This window comes from Dama dama, chromosome 12 (assembly GCF_033118175.1).
Source record: "Dama dama isolate Ldn47 chromosome 12, ASM3311817v1, whole genome shotgun sequence".
NCBI classification, from domain to species: domain Eukaryota; kingdom Metazoa; phylum Chordata; class Mammalia; order Artiodactyla; family Cervidae; genus Dama; species Dama dama.
This window is the reverse complement of record NC_083692.1, coordinates 64,407,141-64,429,343: the sequence shown is the minus strand read 5'-3', so window position 1 is coordinate 64,429,343 and position 22,203 is coordinate 64,407,141. Positions and strand designations below refer to the sequence as shown.

At 50.9% G+C, this 22,203-nt stretch overlaps 1 protein-coding gene across 1 annotated transcript; it reads right to left on the bottom strand.

The window, feature by feature from the left end:
- Window positions 1-292: 292 nt before the first annotated feature.
- On the bottom strand, window positions 293-21,388 carry PLA2G4D (phospholipase A2 group IVD). The gene is made up of 20 exons (XM_061158408.1): window positions 21,210-21,388; window positions 16,637-16,709; window positions 16,306-16,442; window positions 15,603-15,734; window positions 14,906-14,946; window positions 14,475-14,517; window positions 13,133-13,187; window positions 12,670-12,800; window positions 11,637-11,747; window positions 11,469-11,506; window positions 11,154-11,289; window positions 10,690-10,826; window positions 8,869-9,091; window positions 4,476-4,593; window positions 4,016-4,153; window positions 3,680-3,787; window positions 3,357-3,554; window positions 2,917-3,083; window positions 2,071-2,257; window positions 293-519 (listed from the first exon to the last, which is right to left on the bottom strand). The coding sequence occupies exons 1-20, from the start codon at window positions 21,252-21,254 to the stop codon at window positions 293-295; spliced, it is 2,445 nt and encodes an 814-aa protein (XP_061014391.1). The 5' UTR covers window positions 21,255-21,388.
- Window positions 21,389-22,203: the final 815 nt, after the last annotated feature.

The following is a 22,203-nucleotide window of genomic DNA, read 5'->3' as shown; positions in this document are numbered from 1 at the left end:
GCCCGTCTGGTACCTCCAGCTTACACTGCAAATTCATGCTCTTCAGGCATGAGAAGGACTGCATGTGAATGTCTGGTTGGACCAGCTGTTTTCACACTGGCCTGGTGAGGAGTTTGTTTTCAGGTCCTCTCAAACCAGCTTTAAAGGTGAGGGAGAACTCTGGGTGGGACGCAGGCCCGAGAGAGCCCGGAAACTTCAGCCCCACAAGGGCTGTGCCCACTGTAGGTGGGCTGAGCCCCTGGCCCCTGGAGGGGTCAGTGAGGCCCTCAAAGCCCGGGGCCCCTGAGAAGTCTCAAGTCTGCACCCTTGGAGGCCTGGCCTCTGGGGCCCGGTTCTTCAGAACGGTCCTCAAGGCCTGCAGGATGGTGTCCTGGCTGCTCCGTACATTGTAGTCACAGAGCTGCACCAGGCGGTCGAAGTCTTCCTCCTTGTAGGTCATGTTGAACATGGAATAGGGTGAAGAGACTCCAGTGAGATCTATCTGGCCGGCCGACAGATCTGCGGGGCCACGCTGGACACCTGCCCGGGGATGGGAGGGGGTTAGGCACAGGGCCCGGGGCTCCGGGGCCTCCACAGCTGGCAGGACTGTTCCTGGCGGCTGGGCACAGGGCTGAGCTGCTTCCCACTGAAGGGGCTCCATGCTTCCCTCCCAGCCCTGTGTCCTCTGCCCAGAACTCTAACTGTGACTGGCAGGACGCTATGTGGAGATATGAAGCGTGCACTGCTCCCCATACTTCCTCGCAGCGTTGCATGTCTTCCACCTCCTGATACCCATCTCAGCCTCAGGGATAAGGTGGAAGCAGCAGATAAAGTCCATTAGGTTAGTGAATGGTTTCTTAGAATTCATGATGGAAACAAACATCTGAAAACCAAAGAGTTTTTGCTTTGCAAGAAACAGTCTTTGTTGAGAAAGAAAGAGAATTCCAAGATACAGACTGAGCACATTAAGAGTAAAGCTGGGGCTTCCCTCCTGGCTCAGTGGTAAAGAATCTGCCTGCTAATGTAGTGGACATGGGTTCGATTCCGGGGCAGGGAAGATTCCACATGCTTTTGAGTAACTAAGCCCATGTACCACAACTACTGAAAGGCCCATGCTTCAAAACAAAAGAAACCACTGCAATGAGAGGCCCGAGCACTGCAACTAGAGAGTAGCAGCTCCTGTTGGCCACAACTAGAGAAAAGCCTGTGCAGCAATGAAGACCCAGTCCCCTGGGTCAAAAATAAATAAAAATTATAAAAAACAAAACAAAAAGAGTAAAGTTGGAGGACTTCCTTGGCTTCCAGTGGCTAAGATTCCTTGCTCCTAATGCAGAGGGCACAGGTTTAATCCCTGGTCAGAGAACTAGATTCCACAAGCTACAACTGAGATCTGGCACAGCCAAATAAATAGAAAATGTTTTTAAAAAAGAGTAAAGCTGGAAGTTTCAGAATTATGGCGGGAACTGTTAATAGAAAGCCAAAAATATGTACAAAGGCAGAATTTGACATTCCCATCAAAAGGTCATAAAACTCTGACCAGTTGGTGGGAGGCAAGGGTTAGAGGGAATGTGATGAGAGTTCAGATTTCAGGCACCCTGGAGTAGAGACCCAGTTCCCTCAGAAAGGACCCCAGAATGGGCTGCAGCAGAATGATAGAGAGGCCAACTGTGAGCCCAGGCAGGCTTAGGGGAATCTAAGAGAGAGGGGACTGGGGTCTCTCTCTCCTAACTGTCCAACCTGGGGAGCCATTAGAAAATCCTTCAACTGGTAGCAATTATGGAGGTGACAGTGTGGGGATTCCCACTTTCCGCTCCCGCCCCTCCCCACCGGCCCACAGAGTAGGGAGCAGAGCCCAGCTGTAGTGAGCGGCATCAGGCTAGGGGAGGCCAGCGGAGCCTGGGGTCATGACAGAGACTTTGCAGGGATCTGGGCATGCGCCACAGGCCAGGGTTCTGCCACGTCCCACGCTGGGTCGTACAAGCTTAAGGCTCTCCTCCCTCTGCTGGCCACAGGGGCACGGGAGAGCCCAAATCAGTGCCTGTGAGGAGCAGACTGCCAGGCTCTTAGTAAGGGGAGGTGGGGCTGCCTCACCGGGGGCTGAGTGGTCCTTGAAGGAGGCGTTGACCAGTGGGAAGTGCAGCACGACAGGCGCGTCGGGGCAGGCGGGGTCTGAGAAGAGATGGCACTCCCGGGGCTGGCGTCGGTCCTTGGGGCTGGGCTCCACGCGGGGGAACGGCAGCCCCCGGGCCCGGAAGTCCAGCTCCGTCTGCTGCAGCACCTGGTGGGGCGGGGGGACCCAGAGAGAGCACCGACTACTTCCGGGTCATCCTGTGTCAGCACTCTAGAAAATGCTAGTACAGCTCCAGCCCAAACGGACTGCTCAGGGCAACCTGGTTTTGTCCTCCTCATGGCCCAGTCAAGCTAAGTGGTGCCTCAGAGGGAGGCGAAGGATCCAGGCGGTCTGCAGTATTGTTTGACTAGAATATTTAGGTGGGGTACAGTCCTAGCACCCCCATCCCCATTTGGGATTGCTGTTCTGGCTTATTCACTCTCAGAGCCTCAAGTAAGCCCCCGTAAAGGACCCACTTCTGTCTCTTGGCCCTACCCACCCCTTTCCCCAGAGTCCCCAGGGAGGCCCCAGGAGGATGGATGCAGACAGGCCAGGCTTTCCTCTCACCTCCTTCCAGCACTTCCTCTTGGGGCGGGCATGATGAGCTTCCTCCCACCCACACCCCCTGTCTACCGTTCCTGGGAGCCCAGGGCCCCAACTCCTCCGCAGCCCTTCCCAACCCTGGCAGGAGCCTGTGAGTCAGAGCCTGTCACTTCTCCCTCTCCTTGGCAACATAGAAAGTCTGGGTCAGTGGCCCTTTGCTCTCCCCTGGAGTGTAGCCTGGCTGGAGAGAGGGTCTGGGTTTCCCATGGGACAACCAGCAGTACCTCAAAGGGCGAGGATAGAGAGTAGTCGAAGGAGATTATGAGGTCCAGCCTGCGGCCTGGCCGGAACATGGCAGGACAGCTGGTGTTGATGAAGTAGCCGGCATCCACCAGGCAGAGCTGAGGCTCCTGCGGGGTCAGCTGGTTGGGAGAGGAGTCTGACTGGCAGTCTGATGGGGGCGGCAGCAATAGTCAGGGGCAGCCACTCAGACACAGACCAACCACTCTCCCACTTCATCCTTCATTTGCCTCCACATCTCCTTCTTACCTCTGTGTCAGTCCCTGAATGCATGTCATTCCGAGCCTTTGGCAAGACCTTCTCTAAGCCACACCCCAGAGGTGGATGCTGGGACCTCCCCAAGATCTCTGGCAGCCCCAGCCATGTCCATTTCCACCCAGGAGCCAAACCTTGTTACCTGGAGACACATGGCATTGGCCCTTACCTGCCCAGGTGGTGAAGGCTTTCTGGGCACAATAGTCCTTATGCATCTGGAGGCCCCGGAGGAAGTTGGAGCTGTGCTGATAGAGTGGTCGGCTGGTCAAGAAGCCTTTAAACATCTGGGCCAGTGCTGTTCCAGGCTGCATCCACAAGGTCTCTGGCCATGAGGAGGTCCCCGAGGAGGCAGGGGGCACCTCTGAGTCTAGAGAAACAGATATTGGTCCAGTGAGGGGCTTGGAAATGCCTGGCCCTGCCTGATCCCGACTGTGCTCCCATCCCGACCCTGCAGCATCAGAAGGGGAAGCAGTCTCACTCCAGGCTCCTTACCCAGGTCCCTGATCTTGTCCCGGATGTGCTGCCTCCAGGTGTCACCAGAGCTGCTGAAGTCGTACCAGGCGTCCAGCAAGTTCAGGGAGAAAATGTTGCTCCAGATACCTGCAGGCCAAAACCCCAAGAGAGTCAGCCTCAGCACTCTGCCCCACAGTGGTCCCCACCCTTGAGTATGGATGGAGGAGAGGGGGAGCAGGCTGCCCCCACAAGGCCCTTCCCCACAACCCAATATCCGCCCTCACTAGGGGCTCTGCCCTGGACTGGGCACAGGGGTCACGATCAGAGAGGCCTGGCCAAGGGACATCCGGGGCCTTCAGAGTGACAACCCCTCACCTTCCAGAAAGCAGATCCGGGACTCAGGGAGCCTCTTCATCAGCCGCCCCATGAAGAACTCAGAGCCGAAGAGCTCAGGAGGGATAAAGGCTCCATACTTCAGGAACCCGACCTCGTAGGGGGAGAACTCGACCCACTCTGAGGGGGCAGGAGGGAGAGGCAGGAATGAGAGGACAGTCAGTTTGGGAGGAGGGGTAGATCTGACAAGGGCCAAAGACACAGCCCCCCAGTAGGTCTCAGCCTCCTGCCGGCCTGACTGACTCTTGTGCTGACCCCTTCCCCACTCAGCCTTTTGTCTACATCCTCAACCACCACAGCCCTTGCCCCAGACGGAGAGCCCTGCTGCCTGGCCCATCAGCCCATCCACACCACCGTCCTTCCAGGAGGTGGGCCACCTGTGCATCATGAGTGTGTGTGGTGGTGGTGGGGGGGACGCAATGAACAGGACTGAGAATGGTACCCTTGAAGTCCAGTGTCTGCAGATCGTTCTGTTTGACACTCAGGCTCAAGAAGAGAGGCAGAGGGTTCTGGCCCCGCTCCAGCGCAGCTCTCTGTCCTGACAGCTTCTGATCCACCACCTGGGATGCAGGCATGAGGGCCAAAGTGAGGTTGGGAGTACCCTGGCGACAGGGTGGGGGTACAGGCTGGGGGGAAGAGCCTGAGGGTCTGGGTGGCATGGGTGGGCACATGATGCAATTCCCACTCCTGCCCCTATGTTTGACCAGCCCCACATGCAGGGTTGCCATGTAGGGCCTTGCAGGTTGTGAGCTGCATATCTGCAGACCTCCGTTCACAAGGACCACAGTGCCAACAGTGACAGCCACCCCTGCATCCTATGGTGCCAGTGACCCATCTTCATGAGTTAAAGGGTGGAGGGGCCGTGGATCCTCTGTCTCTCACCCCCACACACACACCCCCCCCACACACAGAGCTTTCTGGAAAGGACTCAGGAATCCCCCTTCAGTGTGCATTGTTAGCTTTGCCAGGGGCTGTCCCTTCTAGGTAAACCTGGACACAGTTCAACCTTTAGCACCTCCCAAACACTCTCCTGACATCCTCCCCTCCCCTCATCTCCTCTGTCCCGGTTTTGCACAGTATAAGCTGTACCCCACTCTTTATCCTTGCCTTCTATTTCCAGTTTTCCCTCCAATAGAACTCTGGCAAGGATTGTGGCTTGCCTTTTGGGGAAGCCTCCAATGAGCCTCACTGAATTCTACTGGAACAGAAGGGTCTCCTTCTATCCTGGACCGTGATGCAAATATGGCTCATCTCAAGCTTCGGCAAGGGTATTGGTGGTGGCTGCCTGGAGCCGCACCTGGGGAGGGATCCTGCCGCCACAGGCCCTGGGCTGTTTCTTGTGGATTGGTACGTGTACCATGAATGCACCATCTCTCTCAGGCTCTCAGAGCTGTAAGGCTGAAGGTTGTCCCACTCAGCAGCTAGACCTAAGAGGTTCCTACCCTGCTGTATCAACCTCTATCATCAGATTTACTCAAAATGTGTGAGAAATACAGATAACTGGGTCTCTTCTGAGAATTAGCAGAAGCCACTTAGGAATCTGGCTTTTGTAAATCTTCCCAGGTGATTCTGATGATCAGCCAGGTGTGTATCTAGCCCAGCCCAATCAACGAGCAGTCCTGGTCTTGCACCGATGACAAAGCCTCAGCACACCCCATGTGCTTCCCTATCCCCACAGCCCTCTGACTGAAGCCCATGGGCTCTGGGGCCGTAATTACTGAACCTGTGTACCTCAACTACTGAAGCCCCCACATCTAGAGCATGTGCTCCGCAATAAGAGAAGCCACTGCAAGGAGAAGCCTGTACGTTGCAACAAAGAGTGGCCCCCCTCGCCACACATAGAGAAAGCCCACACAAAGCAATGAAGACCCAGTGCAGTCACAAATAAAAATAAATAAAATAATAAAAAAAGAATTATTTTAAAAAGCACACAATCAAGGTGAGCTTTAAGAGCTAAAGCATGATGACTAAGGAAAAAAAGAAGATATTTGAAAAACATTCATATTGGGACAAGATTTTTAAAACTGCACGGGTGCTCATTCTAAGGGATGTGCTGTCATTCAATAATACCACAAGCATTTTTATTCTTGTGAGCAATAATAAAGACCAATTAAGTTTGTCCTTTTAAAAATGACTACAAACTACATAACACCATGCATTAAGTCATTACTGGAGGATCAAATGGTAATTAAATATGTCTTCTTTATAGCCTAGGATCAAAATGCACTTTCTAGTACCTCAAAAAGTGAGCTGTTAAAACAAGCTTTCCCTACCTATAGTAATTAATTGTTGCCACCAGGCAGAAAAGTCAGTTAATAAAACACTGCACCCTCAAAACCAAACATGAACTTAAACAGTAGAGCCAAAGAATACATAGGATATAGTAATAAAATAAAAATGTTTCAAGTAATTATGTTGATTTTATAAATTCCGTGCAATTTCAACAAAAATCCCAACAATATATATCATGAGACTGGGCTGGCTGATTCTATTATGTATGTAGAAGGGCAAAGCACCAAAAGTAGCCAAGATAATTCTGAGATCCAAGGTGGGGATAAATTTGCCCAGTCAGAAACTGAGATTAATCACAAAGGTAGTTACTAAACCAGTGCAGGATGGGCACCAGAATCAAGATCGAGCCCCATTAGAATGGAATAAAGTGCTCAGGAAAAGTCCCATGAATGTATGAGTTACTGTAGATTCATGCTGACACATGACAGAAGTAGCAATGTAGATCATTGGGGATAATAAGTGATATTGGGGAAGTCTGCTATCCATGTGGAAAAAAATAAAATTGAATTCCTACTCACATAATACCTGAAGATAAATTCTGGGTAGATTAAAGCCCTAACTGTGAAAAAGAAAGATATAAATCTCATGTAAGAATATACATAAAGATATTTCATAACTAGGGGAGGAAAAGATTTCTCAAGGAAAGTCTAAAAGTACAAACCATAAAGGAAAAGAATGATACATTGGACTATATTGAAACCATGCATCAAAGTCTGTTAGAACTGGTAATGATTAATATCCTGAATTTATAAGGAATTCCTATAATATAATATTTAAAAGGTGAATTAACTAGAAAAGGATTTGAGTAGATAATCAATGTAAGAGCAAGCCCCAATGACAAATATACTTGAAAATGTCGCCTCATTAAAAATCAAAGAAATGGAAAGGTACAATAAAATTTCCTTTCACGCCCATAAAATGGACAAACATTTAAAAGTGAGAAGAGCATGTAGAGAAAAAGAAACTATAATACACTGGTAGTGAGAGTGTGAATTAACACAACCCTTTTGGAGAACAATTTGGCAATAAATAGCTTAGGAAAGTTGAAGATACACTACCCAATGGCCTAACAATTCCACTACTGGGTATGTATTTTCAAGGCTTAGAGAATCTTGAACACATGGGCACAAGGAGACTTGTATAAAACCATTGTGCAATTAATATTACATTTTCCTTAAGGATATATATATTTTAATAAAAGTATATGTAATAAAGGTGGATCTAAGAAAGTAGAAAGGTTTGTAAGATATTATGTTATGTATAATATAAAGTATACAGGTTACAGATATGTGTGTGATAATAAATAACTCTGGGGGTTGGAGGAAAATGGGGCTAGAGGGGGACAGGGAGCTTTGGCTCTTTCTGTAACATTTCATGTCTTAGGCTGATTAGTGAGATCCTGCATATTCCTTATATTATTCTTTATGCTTTATGTATTTTCTTAGGTCTGAAAATTATTGTAAAAAACACTTATTAGGATTTTATAATAAATATTTTTACCTAATAAAAAATAAGAATGGTTGGTAATTTCCAAATAGCATTTTGCTTGCCAACAAGAACAAAATTTAAAGAAAAAATTTAAAACAAATTCACTTTTTGGTCCTTTACATGATAATCATTTTTGGTCAAATGCCTGATATCCAAAGATAAGAAAGGTAAGAATCTTTCCTCTGCTAGTATATTTGATAGTACTTTTTTGTTACACATATTAAAATACTTTTTGTGTTTTAGTCACTTCAAAAGCTTTAAGAGGAACTATAAGGGGTAAAACAACAAAAAACAATTTCACAATTTTTTTGTGAAAAAAAAAAAAAAGAAAACAATCCTGATTTTCATCATTGTATCAGTTAATGTAAGATCCAGAAGTTGACTTACTAAGCTTTTTTTTTTTCTTTTTTTAAAGAAGTAAGATATAAAAAAAATTTATATGCTCAGTTTTGTCTTAATGGTGTTAGGATCACAGTAAAGAAATAGACTTGCTGACACTTGATGCTTACCCTGTGCCAAGGCACCAGCAGTGCTCAGAACAATCCTGTGAGGTAAGTACTATTTTCATTCTCATTGTACATTTGAGAAAACTGAGGCACAGAGAGGTTAAGTAACTTGCCTAAGGACACGTAGCTAGTAAGAGGCCCTAGAATTAGAATCCAGGAAATATGGCTCCACAGTCTATGCTTTTAACACTACCATGAAGTGAAGAAGAATACATTTCATGTTACAGTATAAATAAAAAGCTGTTCCAAAAATCTCACTGACTCAAACACAATGCTTAACTGACTTTGGCACTAACTGGTCCCAAGCTCTTGGGAGATCCAGAAATTTCTGTTTCATGGGTAATTAATTGAAGAATAACCTGACTCAAAAAGTCAGCATTCCAGAGTTGGCAGGCACTGAGGAACAGAGGTATGGCTGTTCCCATATCCTTGAACAGTGTACTGGCCTTTCTTTCCCGACAGGAAAGGCACACGGGCCTCAGCCAGCTGCAGGGCTACCCCGCCCCACCAGTGCACACGCCCCCCACCTCACACGCACAGGTGCCCTACCCGACCGTGCAGCATGAACTCCAGCACCAGACCCCACAGGTCCACGAAAGTCGTGGTGTGGCCCTGCTCAGCCCGCTGCGCCAGCTCCCGGTGGTAGCTCGCCAGGCACTCAGGAGAGAAGGCCTCCAGCTTACTCTTGGCCAGGTGCTCCCGGACATGACTGATGGGTCCCTCGAGGTCCTTCTGCGACCACTCAGGGTCCCCATACAGATGGGCCATTGTCCTGAGAAAACAAAGGAACATTACAGTAGGGGACCAAGGCTCAGCATGGTTGCTGCAACTCCAATTTCCATTCTCTGACCTCCCAGCTTGTGGTTCCTGCCACCAAACCCTGCCTGTCTGGGAGCTGTCTCAGGGTTTTCTCTCCTTGGTTGGTACCGTCCAATATAGAGTGTGAGCCACATATGTAATTTACATTTTCCTAGTGACCACATTTTCAAAAAGTAAAAAGAGACCCCAAAAAATTAATTTTAACAGTATATTTCATTTAATTCAGTATCTAAACATTATCATTACAGCATGTAATCAATATTTAAATTAATATAAATTTATATTTTTTCAAACTGTTTTTCAAAATTTGCTGCACATTTAATAACGCATCTCAATTTGGACTAGCCCCATTTCATGTGATCAGCAACCACATGTAGCTGGTGGCTACTGTACAGCTATAGGCCCTACTCCCATTTCTATATGTCCTGAAGTCCTTTAAGACACTGCTTGTCACCTAAACCCCTCTGAGGAGTTTACTCATCTTTTACTCCTTAAAGTCACATTTCAATAAGACTCAAAGGAATGAATCTCCAACAGTGAGAAGTCTCACTTCATCATAGGCAGAGTGGGGTACCAGGAGGCAATGCTACCTTTAGGTAAAATAACATCTTGTGACCTACATTTTCTCATCTATACTATAGGGTTGTGAGAGCTGCATGATTAAAAAGGCTGAGCACCAAAGAATTGATGCCTTCAAGATGTGGTGCTGGAGAAGACTCTTGAGAGTCCCTTGGACAGCAAGGAGATCAAACCAGTCAGTCCTAAGGGAAATCAACGCTGAATATTCATTGGAAGGACTGATGCTGAAGATAAAGTTCCAATACTTTGGCCACCTGGCTCGAAGAGCCGACTCATTAGAAAAGACCCTGATGCTGGGAAAGATTGAAGGCAGGAGGAGGAGGAGATGACAGAGGATGGGATGGTTGGATGACATCACAGACTCAATGGACATGAGTTTGAGCAAACTCCAGGAAATAGTGAAGGACAGGGAGCCTGGCGTGCTGCAGTTCATGGGGTCCAAATAGTCGGACACGACTGAGCGACTGAACCACAATAGGGACAATAAGGGAGACTACCGCAGAGAGTGTTGTGAGGATACAATGAGGTAACAACCATTAAAGAAAAAAGAGCTACCAATTTGGAGTTCCTGATATGTGTCAGATATGTTAAGTGCTTCACTTGGGCTGTCCCACTCTAATCCTATGGGGTATGTGCTGTTATTACCCCCATTTTGGAGATGAGTCAACTGAGAATCAGAGGAAATAAGTTGCTCAGAGTCACTTAGTCAGTAAATAGTGTTGCCGAAACTCAAAGCCAGCTCTTTCCAGATCAGCCAACCTATGCCTATTCAGTAGCATGGAAAGGATATCCTGCCATGCCTGACTCATGGCAGGACCTCTGATTATCTATTTCCTCCCTTTTGAGAAAGCCATTTGGCATCCATCAGCCCATACCACTTGGCTTCCCCACAAAAAGGGTCCCATTGATGTCCTCTCCGTTTCCCCCTGGAGCCTGATCATCTCTGCTCTTCCAAGTCCCAAGGCCCCTCACCATGTAGAGCCTGAGATGCCACTGAAGTAGGTCACACAGTCCAGAAGGCCCAGCTTCTGCAGGGCCAACAGGTGGCCATAGAGAGAGGTCATGGCCCGGGCGCCTCCTCCTGTGGCCATGATGCCTACGACAGGGACCTGGGTTACACACAGACACAGGTTGGCTTAACAAGGACAGGGGTGGAGTGGCCCCCTGCCCCCAGGGATGGGACCTAGTGGGCAGGGCCTAAAGGGTTCAGGATTAGAGCCAGCACCTGCTTCTCCCCAGCAAGTAACAGCTCTCAGCCCTGGACAGGTCCCCAAAGAGAGTGTCCCCAAAGAGAGCTTCCCCATGCCCAATATCTCTCCCCCACATGCCCATCCCCCAGCCTCTGCGACTCAAGTATCTGGAGAGGGCATAGCAGTCAGGAAGTCCCTTAGGGCCATGCAAGGTATCTGCACCCACGTCCCCCTACCCCCACAAACCTCATCTTCCTGCAGGTCTCTATCCAGCTGTAGGGCCTGCTTCAGGGCCTTCGCCACCACCTGCTTCCTCCTGCTCAGGAAGGCTCTTTCCTCCGCACACAGATCAAAGCCCAGATGTACGGCCAGCTCCTCAGGGCTGGGGCAGTATAGGAGTCAAGGGTCAGGGGGCACCTGCATAGCTCAGCCACTGGTTGGTGAAGCCCACAATGACTGCCGAATAAACTCCCTGCTCCCAACTCCCAAGACTATTCTTTATACCACTCTCCCCGACCCCTGTGACTACCCCTGTCTTCCACAGATATGGATGGCCCTTACCAGCTCTCAGCCTTGAGCTGCAGCTTCACTCCTGGGGCCTGAAATCAGAGCAAGAGACCCTACTCAGGATGTCCTAGACCCTGAGGGGAGTGTGGGTATCCCCTGGGGGCCTTCGGCTCCCCCATCTTTGTTCTCACTGACACTTCCCATCTAGCTGAGGCCACTTACGTTTGTAGCAGGAACATCAATGGTCACCTCCTTCCCCATGGCCAAGGACCTCAGGGGCACAGTGAGGTGCCCAGCTGAGTTGCCTGAGTCCCAGCCACTGCTTTTAGAGCTCTGGAAGAAAACTTTTGTTCACTCATTCATTTACTCAACAAATCCTTACTGTGTATCTAGACAGTGATCCAGACAGATATAAGCCCCCCTCTGATAATAAAAAAAATAATTACAATATTTATAATTATTGTAGTTATAATAATTACACAAATAACAGCTAACTGAATTATTTTGCTATATACCTGAAACTAGCACAATACTGTAAACCAACTATACTTCAATTATTATTCAATTAATAATAATTATAATAGCTTATATTTTTTAGTATATCAATGGCTAAGAATTATTTATTATTCTAACTGAATCATATGCATGAATCTACAAAAGAACAGGTAACAAACTGATGTTAGTAAGTATTGTAAAGGAAATAAGCAATGTGATGTGACAAAGTAACCAAAGGGCTCTATGAAGTCTACTTAAGATGGGAGGATCAAAGAGGACCTCTGGAGAGATGCCATTTGAGCTGAGATCTAACAGAGCAGGAAGAGGAGGAAGAAGAGGAGTAGGCAGCCTTGGAAAGAGACAGGGGGACAAGAAAGCACTTGGGGTGCTGGAAAGGCAAGAAGAGACAATCATGGCTGGAGCATCATGAATGAGGGACACATGGAAGAAAATGAGTCAGCAGAGGTGTGTAGGGGTCAGGTATGTAAGGCCTGTGGACACAGACATGGGATTTTATTCTAAGAGCATTGTTGGAGGAGCCATTAGAGACTTTAAACAAAGACTGACATGACACACCCCCATGCCCAACCTAGGCCCTTGGCCATCCTCCGTATGTGCCAAGGGCATAGTGCCTAACTGGGGGAGGCCGATAAGGCCACAGGTACCTCACCTTGGCAGGGGGATGGCCAGAGAGAGGCCTGCAGCAGCTAGAGCTGGCCCAAGGCTGGGGTTGGCAGATAGCTCCAGAGCCAAGACCTACCTTCAGGCACCCACTCAGCTCGGCCTCTTGCGCCGCCATGTAGTGGAAGCAGAAGGCAGAGGCTGTACCCAGGGCAGATGTCTGCGTGTCCTCATAAGAGCCCTTCAGCACCAGCTCCAGCTCGTCCTGGTCTAGGGAGAGAGAGGGCAGACTAGCACAAGGAAACAAAAACCCAGAACCCCAGCTAGGATCCAGGAAACCAGCAGTATTGCCCAAGACGTGGGGAGGCCGAGTGGCTGGACCACGGCAGACAGCATTCTGGAAAGAGCTCTGCCACAACCCCCGTGGGACTCCCACCTCCCGTGACGTGCCTTCCCCCAGTTCAGCGGGACTCTAATGCCCAGAGGAGCTCCGTTGCCCTTGTGCTGTGTGGGCAACCTCCCGCTGTGCAGGTTCCCCAGCCACCCCCGTCCACCCCCCACATTCCAGGCAGAGGCCAGACCTTGTCCTGAGCAGGTCTCACCTGCAGCCACAGCCTTGCTGATGACATGGACATCCAGGCGCGACAGCTCTCGGGCCTGGGGCAGACCACATTGTGGACAGGGGACTCTGCATGGGAAGCTGAGGTCCCCTCAACCTCACCCCCGGAGTCCCACTATCCCAAATCCACTGCACCCAGAACCAGAAGTGGAACTGGATGCAGAGACCTCTCACCCTACCTCTGGTCCCGGAGCAGCCAGGAAAGCCCCGTCTCCACCCAGCCTCCTACATTTGCCAAACTTCTGACATCTCTGAAAGCCCCCCAGCCCTCAGGCCCAGTCCTTTCTTCTCTTTCTCTGCAGACTCAACCTGGAGGAGGCATTCTATTATAACTGCTCCCAAATAGTATTATGCAACCTGCCAGTCCACAGGATGATGGACTAGGTCAGAGAAACAAAGCCTTAACATTTTAGCCACTGAAACACCTGACTGCCGTCCAGTCGACTGCCCTGCCAAGGGAGTCTGCTGCGTTCTCTCTGTAACGCTTGCCAGCTGGAGCCCACAGCCCACTGTCCTCTCTTGTAGAACTGCTACATTCACAGCATGCCACTGGGCTCCATCACCTCGTGAAAGACAGCTGCCACAGGTGTGGCTCTTTTCAGGGTATTTGAAAAAGTAATACTAGCCCATCAAACAGACACTCGTAGGACCCCAAGGGTGGGTGCTCACTTCAGTTCTAAACTCCAGTGGCCTGACTCACCACAGGCAGGACCTGGCCTGGCTCCCAGGTCAGGGCTGTATTGCCGATTGGGAGCTTTGCTTTGAGTAGAAAGTTTCTCATCATCGCTCACCACCCATCCCTGTCCACTGCAGCTCTGTGAGCTTGCTGTGTTTCAGGAGAGGGGAGGAGTCAGGGGTCAACCAGAGTTGGTTGACCCCTGACTCTATCTCAGGGCTCCCAGCTTGGAAGCATACCACACTGGAAAGGCCCTCTGAGGTTCATTACCTGAATTTTCGCAGCCTGAGCCTACTGGCCTGGCCTGCCAGTCTTCGTCGCCACCTTCAGGGCGAATAACTATGAACTCATTACACATGACTAAGCACCATCAGCCTAAAATTCCCCGAAAGCTCCCTCAGAACTCCTCTCAGTAGAGCCTCGGCCTCCCCTCTCTCCAAGTGCCCTTGAGGCCCTTCCAAGCCCTGCAGCCCAGGTGACCACTTAGCAGGAAGGCCAGGAAGTCTTACTGCAAAGTCCTGTCCTCGCCTCACCCCTTCTGGCCCACCCCCTAACCCCTACCCTCCACCTCTACCCTGGTGTCTGTTTTGGGTCCCTCCCTCAACCTCCTTGCTTCCTGTTGCCACACAGGTGTGGGGAAGGTGGTTACCACAAGCACGTTGTTGGTGATGAGGTTTTCCAGGCGGTCTGACCTGGAAAAATCAAACCATCCAGAGTGCGGTCTTGCAAAGGCCAATGTTTCCTGTGCTGACATCCCCCTCCCAGCTCGGGCTGCACCCAGATGGGGCCTCCTTGAGTGACAAGGAGTGTTCTCTGAGTCCTGGATATGATTCTTCGGGGTGTGGGGAGATGCTTCTGAAGAGCGGAAGGTGGGGAGGGAGGGGGAGAGTGGAGCAGAGAAAATACCACCTTCCTCATTTCATTTCTCTAATAGGGTCCCCTCACCCTGACTGGCAGGGGTGGGAGATGAGGAACAACACATCTGTACTGGACAGACCAATGGGAAGATCTGGATCAAGGATATTTTCCTCAGGAGAGCCTTGTACTGAGACACTCCCTGGGCTGGGTGGTAGCACTCACATTTTCTCAATCAGGAACTCCACGTCCAGCTCCTCCGGTCCCTGAAATTAAAGATGAACCAGTTGCCAACATGCCCACGTGTCTTTGGAGTTGGCACAGCTCCAGTACGTGTGTCATCTCATCATCTCAAGCCACCTCCAAGGGAGGCACGGTGTTACAACAGCTCCATTTTACAGATGAGGAAATCGAGTCTTAGGGGAAAATGGGCTACCTGCCCAGGTTACCCACAGCTGGCAAGGCTGAAGGGTAAGACGAGGGACACAAGCCTAAAGAGGCTTGAAGATGCCAAGGGTCCATTTCATCTTCCTCTCAAGGGGGACCAACCCCAGAACTCTGCTTTCAACGCCCCCAGGCTTTGCCTGCTGCAGAAAGAGGACAGACCATCACGCAGGCCTGGGGAGGGTCAGAGTGGTGAGCAGGAGTGATGAGCCCGCACCCCCTGAAGAGCTGGGCACACCCAGCTGTATTTGTGGCACATGAGGAAGTTTTCACATCATTCCAAACCTTCCTTCCCTATAGAAGACTAGAATCCTTCATTAAGTGATTCAGCTGATAATAGTCAAGTTAAGCCTCCTCCTTTCCTATTAAATGTGAAAATCTCTGGGAAGGGCCTGGCAGCATCTCAATAGACAGGAGAAACTACGCAACTTCCTCAACCTGGAGCTGAGAGGTGGGGCCGGCAGGGACCCCCACCCACCTGGGCACGCAGGGAGAAGGTCTTCCAGAGCAGCCTTCCAGGGAGGAGATCAGAGACATCATAGAGAACCTTGAACCAGGCGTCATCCTGCGTGACTGTGTCCTCATCATAGAGGGTCAGCTCCAGAATGTTCTAGGGACCCGAGAACAACAACTTAGCACGTTATTAACTCATAGTGTGGCTCACAACTGTTGAGCCCTCACTTGATGCCGAGGGCAAGAAAAGATTATTATGCCTTCACGCTTTTTACTTCAAAATAAAAATAAAGGTAAAGCCTGAAAGTGGTTAAAGGAAATCAGCAAAGTTCTTAACTTACCCCTGTTAATTTTTGTTTTTATAAGAAATTAAATTCTTTCAAAGAGTTTCCCCCATCCCAGTTCCATGCCTGCTTTGCTGGTTCCCTAAGGCACGGTAGGTCCCAGGCACTTACTGGGAGTCTTCCATGCATGATCTCATTTAACCTCAAACAACCCAGTCAGGAGGGCTCTTATGCTTCCACTCCATGGACTGGCTTAGGGAGGACCATCACCTTGTCATTCACGTATCCTCTCGCATACAGCGCATCTAGGCTGGAGCACACAGACACCCCATTCCCCAGGGTCTCTGCCTGAGCCCCACAGAAAGGTATGCTCCACCCCAAAACATTCGTGTGTGTGGTACAACCTGTCCCCAGGTGGGTGGCCAGGGATACCCTGACCTTTACCTTGACCTGACTCTGGATCAGGAAAGTGAAGGTCTCGTTCCACACAGGATGACTGGAGTTGGTAACGGTTTTGGTCTTAAACTTTGTTCCAGGTGCGGTTGGCAGCTGTAGGACCACATAGGGGTCTGCCTCGCTCACTGCCAACATCAAGGGAACCATTGTGAGAGAGAATTCCTCACATCACTCTCCAGGGGCCTCACCAGGTTCCTCCCAAGATCCCTGCAGCCACTCTGGGCAGCCCGGCCCAGCCCAGCCCCTAGGCACTTGCCTGGGCCTTTCCCATAGGACCCGGCAACCCCACCTCCCCAGAGCCCAATTCACAGTTACTCACACAGGTCAGCCCAGCCCAGGCCCCGTGCCTCCAGGACCCTCACGGTGAGCCGCCAGCAGGTAGAGGCCTCCCTCTGGAGAGAAATAGACCTTTGAGTCCCTCCTGCTCAGGCACAAGCCCCACTGATCAGTACCTGAGATGCTTACTGATGCTGCCAGGCGTTGTAGGGCCAAACAGCCTTTGCCTACCACTGCCCTTGGGGCCATGGCTGTCAGAATGGCAGACCTCAAAGGGGGTAGAATTTGAGAGAACCCTTCCCTTCAGGGGCAGGATTGCACAGTATAGGGAAGAATGCAGGAAATGAAGGGCCAGGGGATGCCCACCTTACTGGACATGTCAGTTTGGGGTCAATCACCCCCAGAGCTCCCAGGAGGGCAGCCCCTTGGTGAAGCATGTGACCCGGCTGCCCAGTGTCCCCCCAGCCCTCTGGAAAGGAAGTGGACATGTGACTCCAGAAGGCTGAATCCCAGGGGCCCAGTGCTCCCTCATGGCCTCGGGTACCAACCCTTTCTTGGGTGTGAATTGGGAAATTCCAAGAGCATCAGGCTGTTACCGTGTGCAGGGGGCAAAATGTATTAAGACGACATGTGTTAGTCACTCAGTTGTGTCTGTTTGTGACCCCATGGACCTTAGCCCACCAGTCTCCTCTCTTCATGAAATTCTCCAGACAAGAATACTGGAGTGGGTTGCCAGTTCCTGTTCCAGTTAAGATGATTGTGAGGCCATATCAGCCCACAGACAAGCCCAATGAGTTGGGAAAAGAAACTGAAAGGGCAGAAGCTCCGAGGGGCCAAGAAGATGAGCAGAAGGAGGTGGCAGGAAGAAAAGCAGAGGGCAGGTGGGGTGTGACTGAGTCCTGCCCAGGGACAGGGCCCTTTTGGGAGGGTGGGGGGCGGGTATCCTCAAACCCCTACTGCTGAGGTCCTTGGCACTGCTGGGATCTAGGGGGCCACCAGGTTTTTGTTCTTCCTGAGGCCCCGCTGGGTAGTTTTTCCTGGGCACCCTGCACACGCTTCTTATGATAAGACCCTGCCATCTGAGGCAGAGGTGACACCGTGCTTGCAGGGTCAGGAGACAGCACTGTGATGAAACCAAAGCTCTTTCCTGTGCTGCATCCTCCCACCGCCAGTCCTGCTTCTGTGCATGAGATCCGAAAGTCTTGGCTCCTGCCAGGAATCATCTCTGCCCTGCATAGGTGCTCCCTGCCCAGGGCTGGCTCAGCGTCCACAGGACAGGCTCTCCACGCCCCACAGAGAGGCTTAAAGGACAATGGGCCACAGCAAAGTCAATCAGGCTTGTGCCCCTGGGTCCTCAATCCTCCCCTGTGGCTTCTGGCTGAATGTCTTTGTCACCCCAGTCAGTTCTCTGGCAGAGCACACGTGACCCTCCCAGCAAGGTAGACTGGTTTCTCCCTTCTTGGGGATTAGTGGCAGCAGTGACATCCACAGGCCATAAGCCAGAGGTTGTAATTGACAGGGATTTAGTGACTTTTTAGACACCTGGCTCCATTTCCTCCCCACACGAATCCCATCACCATCCACCATGGAGAAGGTGCAGGTTGGGACCTTGGTTCCTGTGAGGAGTTGTGCTCCAATGCCCACTCCACCCTGGGGAGAGGCAGGGGCAGCCCCAACCCCCCCGATTCTCAGGGCCACAGTCTGTGGGCTGCTCTAAAGCCACTTGGGGCCACTAAGAAGCATCCCAATTGCTTGCTTTCCAGCCAGCCACCCTGCCCAATTTGGATGTTGCTGCCCATTTTCCCCTCTGGTCATTGAGAACCTCTCAACCTCAGAAAGCCCACCATTCCTTGGAGCATCTCTTTCCTAGGGTGAAACTCCATTCTCTTCTCCTCTAAGAGTGTCACTAATACAGCATCTGGAGGATGGGCTGTGACAGTCACTACAATGACTGGTCATTGCTGGGGTAGGAGAACAGAGTGGTCAACGCAGGTGTCCAGCTAGATTATCTGGATCCAAACTGCTTACTTGCTGTGTGACCCAGGACAAGTTACTAAACTTCTCGGTGCCTCTGTTTCCTCATTGTAGTGGGACTAACAGTATCAACCTGACACAGTGTTTTCAGGCTGAATGTGTTAATGCCTGTAGAATGCTTAGCAAAAAAGTAAGCAGTTTCTAGACAATTGTTCTTATTACTATTAATATTTACTAAGTACTTGTTATGTTCATGTTTCTAGGTGCTATACCAAGCATACTACATGTTCAAATTCAGTTTATTCTCCTGACAGTTTGTAAGATAGTTCTCTCATTTCACAGATAAGAGGATTGAGACTCAGCAAGGATGACTTGCTCTAGGTCACAGAGATAGTAGGTGACATGGTGATTTTGTCACTAAGTCATGTCTGATTCTTGTGACCCCATGGACTGTAGGTAGCCCGCTAAGCTCCTCTGTCCATGGGGTTCTCCAGGCAAGAATACTGGAGTGGGTTGCTATTTCCTTCTCTAAGGGATCTTCGTGACCCAGGAATTGAACCTGGGTCTCCTACACTGCAGGCAGTTTCTTTACCAACCGAGCTACCGGGGAATCCCCTGGTAAGTAAGTGACATAGTTAGGATTCAAACCCAGGCCTTCAAGACCAAAGCTCACAATCCATAAGAAGGTTCTTATGGATTTGCTTCTTTGTAAAACCATGCAGATTTCCCTGTCTGCCCTGTGGATATCTCAACATTAGAATTTTATAAATGCGTTTTAGACAAATAGGGTTATTGAGCCAACTAATATGTTAATTAATAGAAGTCTTTTCTCTCAAGAGTTCTGGGGCTTCACCTTCCCTGTTGAAAGACCCTCCCTCCTGGACTACTTCATTCACTAAAGACTGACAATGGATGTTTGTGGAGGATCTCCTGAAAGGCCTCCTGGCCCAGATTCCTGTAGCATCCTGGGAGTGCCTCCTTACTGAAAGTCCTAGACACCCTCTCTCCCCCTGCACGGTGACCCCAGGGCCTCCTCCATGGCTCAGTGCTGGCCCTGCTCAAGGGAGAATGAGGGGCTCTGGAGTCCCCAGATTGGGGTACAGAGGACCTATGACAATGAGGTCTTCAGTTGGGAGAGACAAATGAGCAAGCTGCCTTTTCTCCCTGCCAGCACCCAGTAACCTGCCTATGGGAGGCTGGGGAGACCGGGAGTGGGAGCTGCAGGCACAGCTTCCAGCCCTGAACCTCCTGAATCAGGCTGAGATGATGCTCCCGAACCACACAATTGGCCCATCCCAGAGCAAGTCCTGGATGCCCCGGCCTGCCCCACCAGCCACACTTCTGCTGCCAAGGCAGGCTCCAGTTTCCCCTTCCAGCAGGTGAGAGGTGGGGTGAGGCTGCTGCTGAGGCTTGTCTGCCCCTGGAGCCAACTTGAAGGCCTTGGGGATTCAGCCAGTCCCAGGACCGTCAAATAAGACGCTTCCCAGGTATGTTGGTAGAATCAGGCTCCCAGGGCCTCTGAGCCAATTTTGCCCCTGGGCCGGGCCTAGAGAAGGCAAGGGTGGAAGCGAATGATGTCCAGCCTTCTCCAGGGAGATGAAGAGGAAAGTGGATGCTTCGGACACCTCCACAGCTGGGTCCTGGGGCTCAGGCTCCTATTGGAGCCCAGCCCCTCCACCTTCCTGATCCTGCAGCCTTGAGTTCCCCTTAGCCCACATCAGGGCATTTCCACTAATGTCTGCCTTGGGAAGGGTCCTCCAGATCTCAGGCTGACATGGGCTGGGACAGCAGGTGTCCTGTGATAGAAGGGTCCCCCCTCTGTCTTCTCCAGGAGTCCCTGGTGCCTGGCCTGCTCCAAATAAATCTTCAGAAGCATCAGGCTGGAACTGCTTACCTAGCTGCCACTCAGGCCTGGATCTCAGGGCCAAGCTCCAGAAGCCTGGCCAGCTCTTAAGTGAGATAAATGCCCCCGGACAGTGAGCTTGGCATCCTTCATGGCCACTGGCTGGGGCAGCAAGGGAGACCTGAGGAGCCAGTCCTTCTGGCCTGGGTCTGTGGCCAAGACTGAAGAGTCTGGGCTGAGGGAAAGCACCAGTGGGGTGAGAGCAAGCAGTCTGTAGGCCTCTTTGGCCTGGTTGCAGCTTCATAACTCTAGGGCCTGGAAAATAATTTGAGGGTGGGGATTTGAGATGGCATATCTCCTGAGATGCACAGGGTGGTTCCTGGGTTCTAGCCGGATCCAGGAATTCCACTGCCTGCAGTAGTAGGCTGTGGACCTGGTGGGGTCTCCTTCTGTGACACACAGCCAACGCGTTCTCTGATGTGGTGTGTGAGCCTTCGGAGGAAGGAAGGGGTGGGGCTCTAAGGGGCTGCCTGGTCGTTCACGGTGGACTCTGGTCTCCTGGGGCTTACTTCTATGGCTGTTAATCACCCATCCCACCCACTCATTATCCCTAAACACAGATTCCCTCACCTTCTGCCTTCCTCCTTCAGTCTCTGCCTAGGTAGAGACCCCAGGTCTAGGACCCTGCCCCTCCCCAGAGACCAGAATCACCTTGGTTTCAGCTGTGTCAAGCTTTTAGATGCACCCTGGCTCCAAGCCCTGCCCTGAGTGATGCCAACAGGCTCGGTGGCGTTATTACCTGGTGAGGATGGCCAGGTGGTCCCCTAGGTGTCAGTCTCTCCATGCCGACCCTTTGGCTCCACTCCAGGCCCAGCCAGGATGCCAGCTCCCTGGCTGGCTGGCAGCGACTGCTCCAGTGGGATGGGACTGACTGTGAACCTACCAGCCTTGAGGAGCAATGATCCTATAGGGAGACCGGGCCCCACCTCCAGGTCACTCCCTCAGCCCAGCACCTTCTCCTCTTCCTCTGCAGCCTGAGTCAACTCTCTTCTCCAGAAACTTCTGGCAGGGCTCCAGAACCTGCAGGTGAAGCATCCCTTCCAGACCTGGGGTGTCAGGATACCAGAGAGGGGGCAGGCAAGCAGCCAGGAGGCTAGGAAAAAGGGCAGCCCCAGAGGCAGGCGCTGAGCAGACTCTGGCAACCTAGCTGCAGGGGGCTCTGGACTCTGGTCCTAGACCTCTTATCCCTTCCATGCAGCTGGTTCTAGCGACAGTTCACTCCTCTCAGGGACTGTAAGTAGACAAAATATGGGAGACCCCTGTAGATTAAAGATTACTCAAGAAAGCAGATCTGCTTAACCACAAAACCAAGCAGGCTTGCTTAGCAACAAAACCAGGCGGCAGAAGCACAAGGCAGGCCCCCAAGCAATAAAACAATGGTGGCTTGAGACCTGCATCCTGCCCAGTGAGCTCAGTAAGTTAATGACCCCTAGGACATGCTTTCTGTTCTGCACGCATAAAAAACAATAACTTGGGCACCTAGCTAGGGACAGGAAAGGGAGGGACAAGAAAACTAACAGGTAGGGACAAGAAAACTCCCCTGCTCAACCTGGAGGAGCAGCTGATGATGAAAGCATGGCATCTATTCAAGAATGAGGAATAAAATGGTGTTCTCTCCCTTCCCACTTTTCCTTTGGATGTGAAACTGTAGCCCACTAAGTTCTCCAGGGCATCACCTCTCAACCATTTGCTTGTAAGCCTTGTAAGTGTCCTGTTCCAACACGTGCATGCAC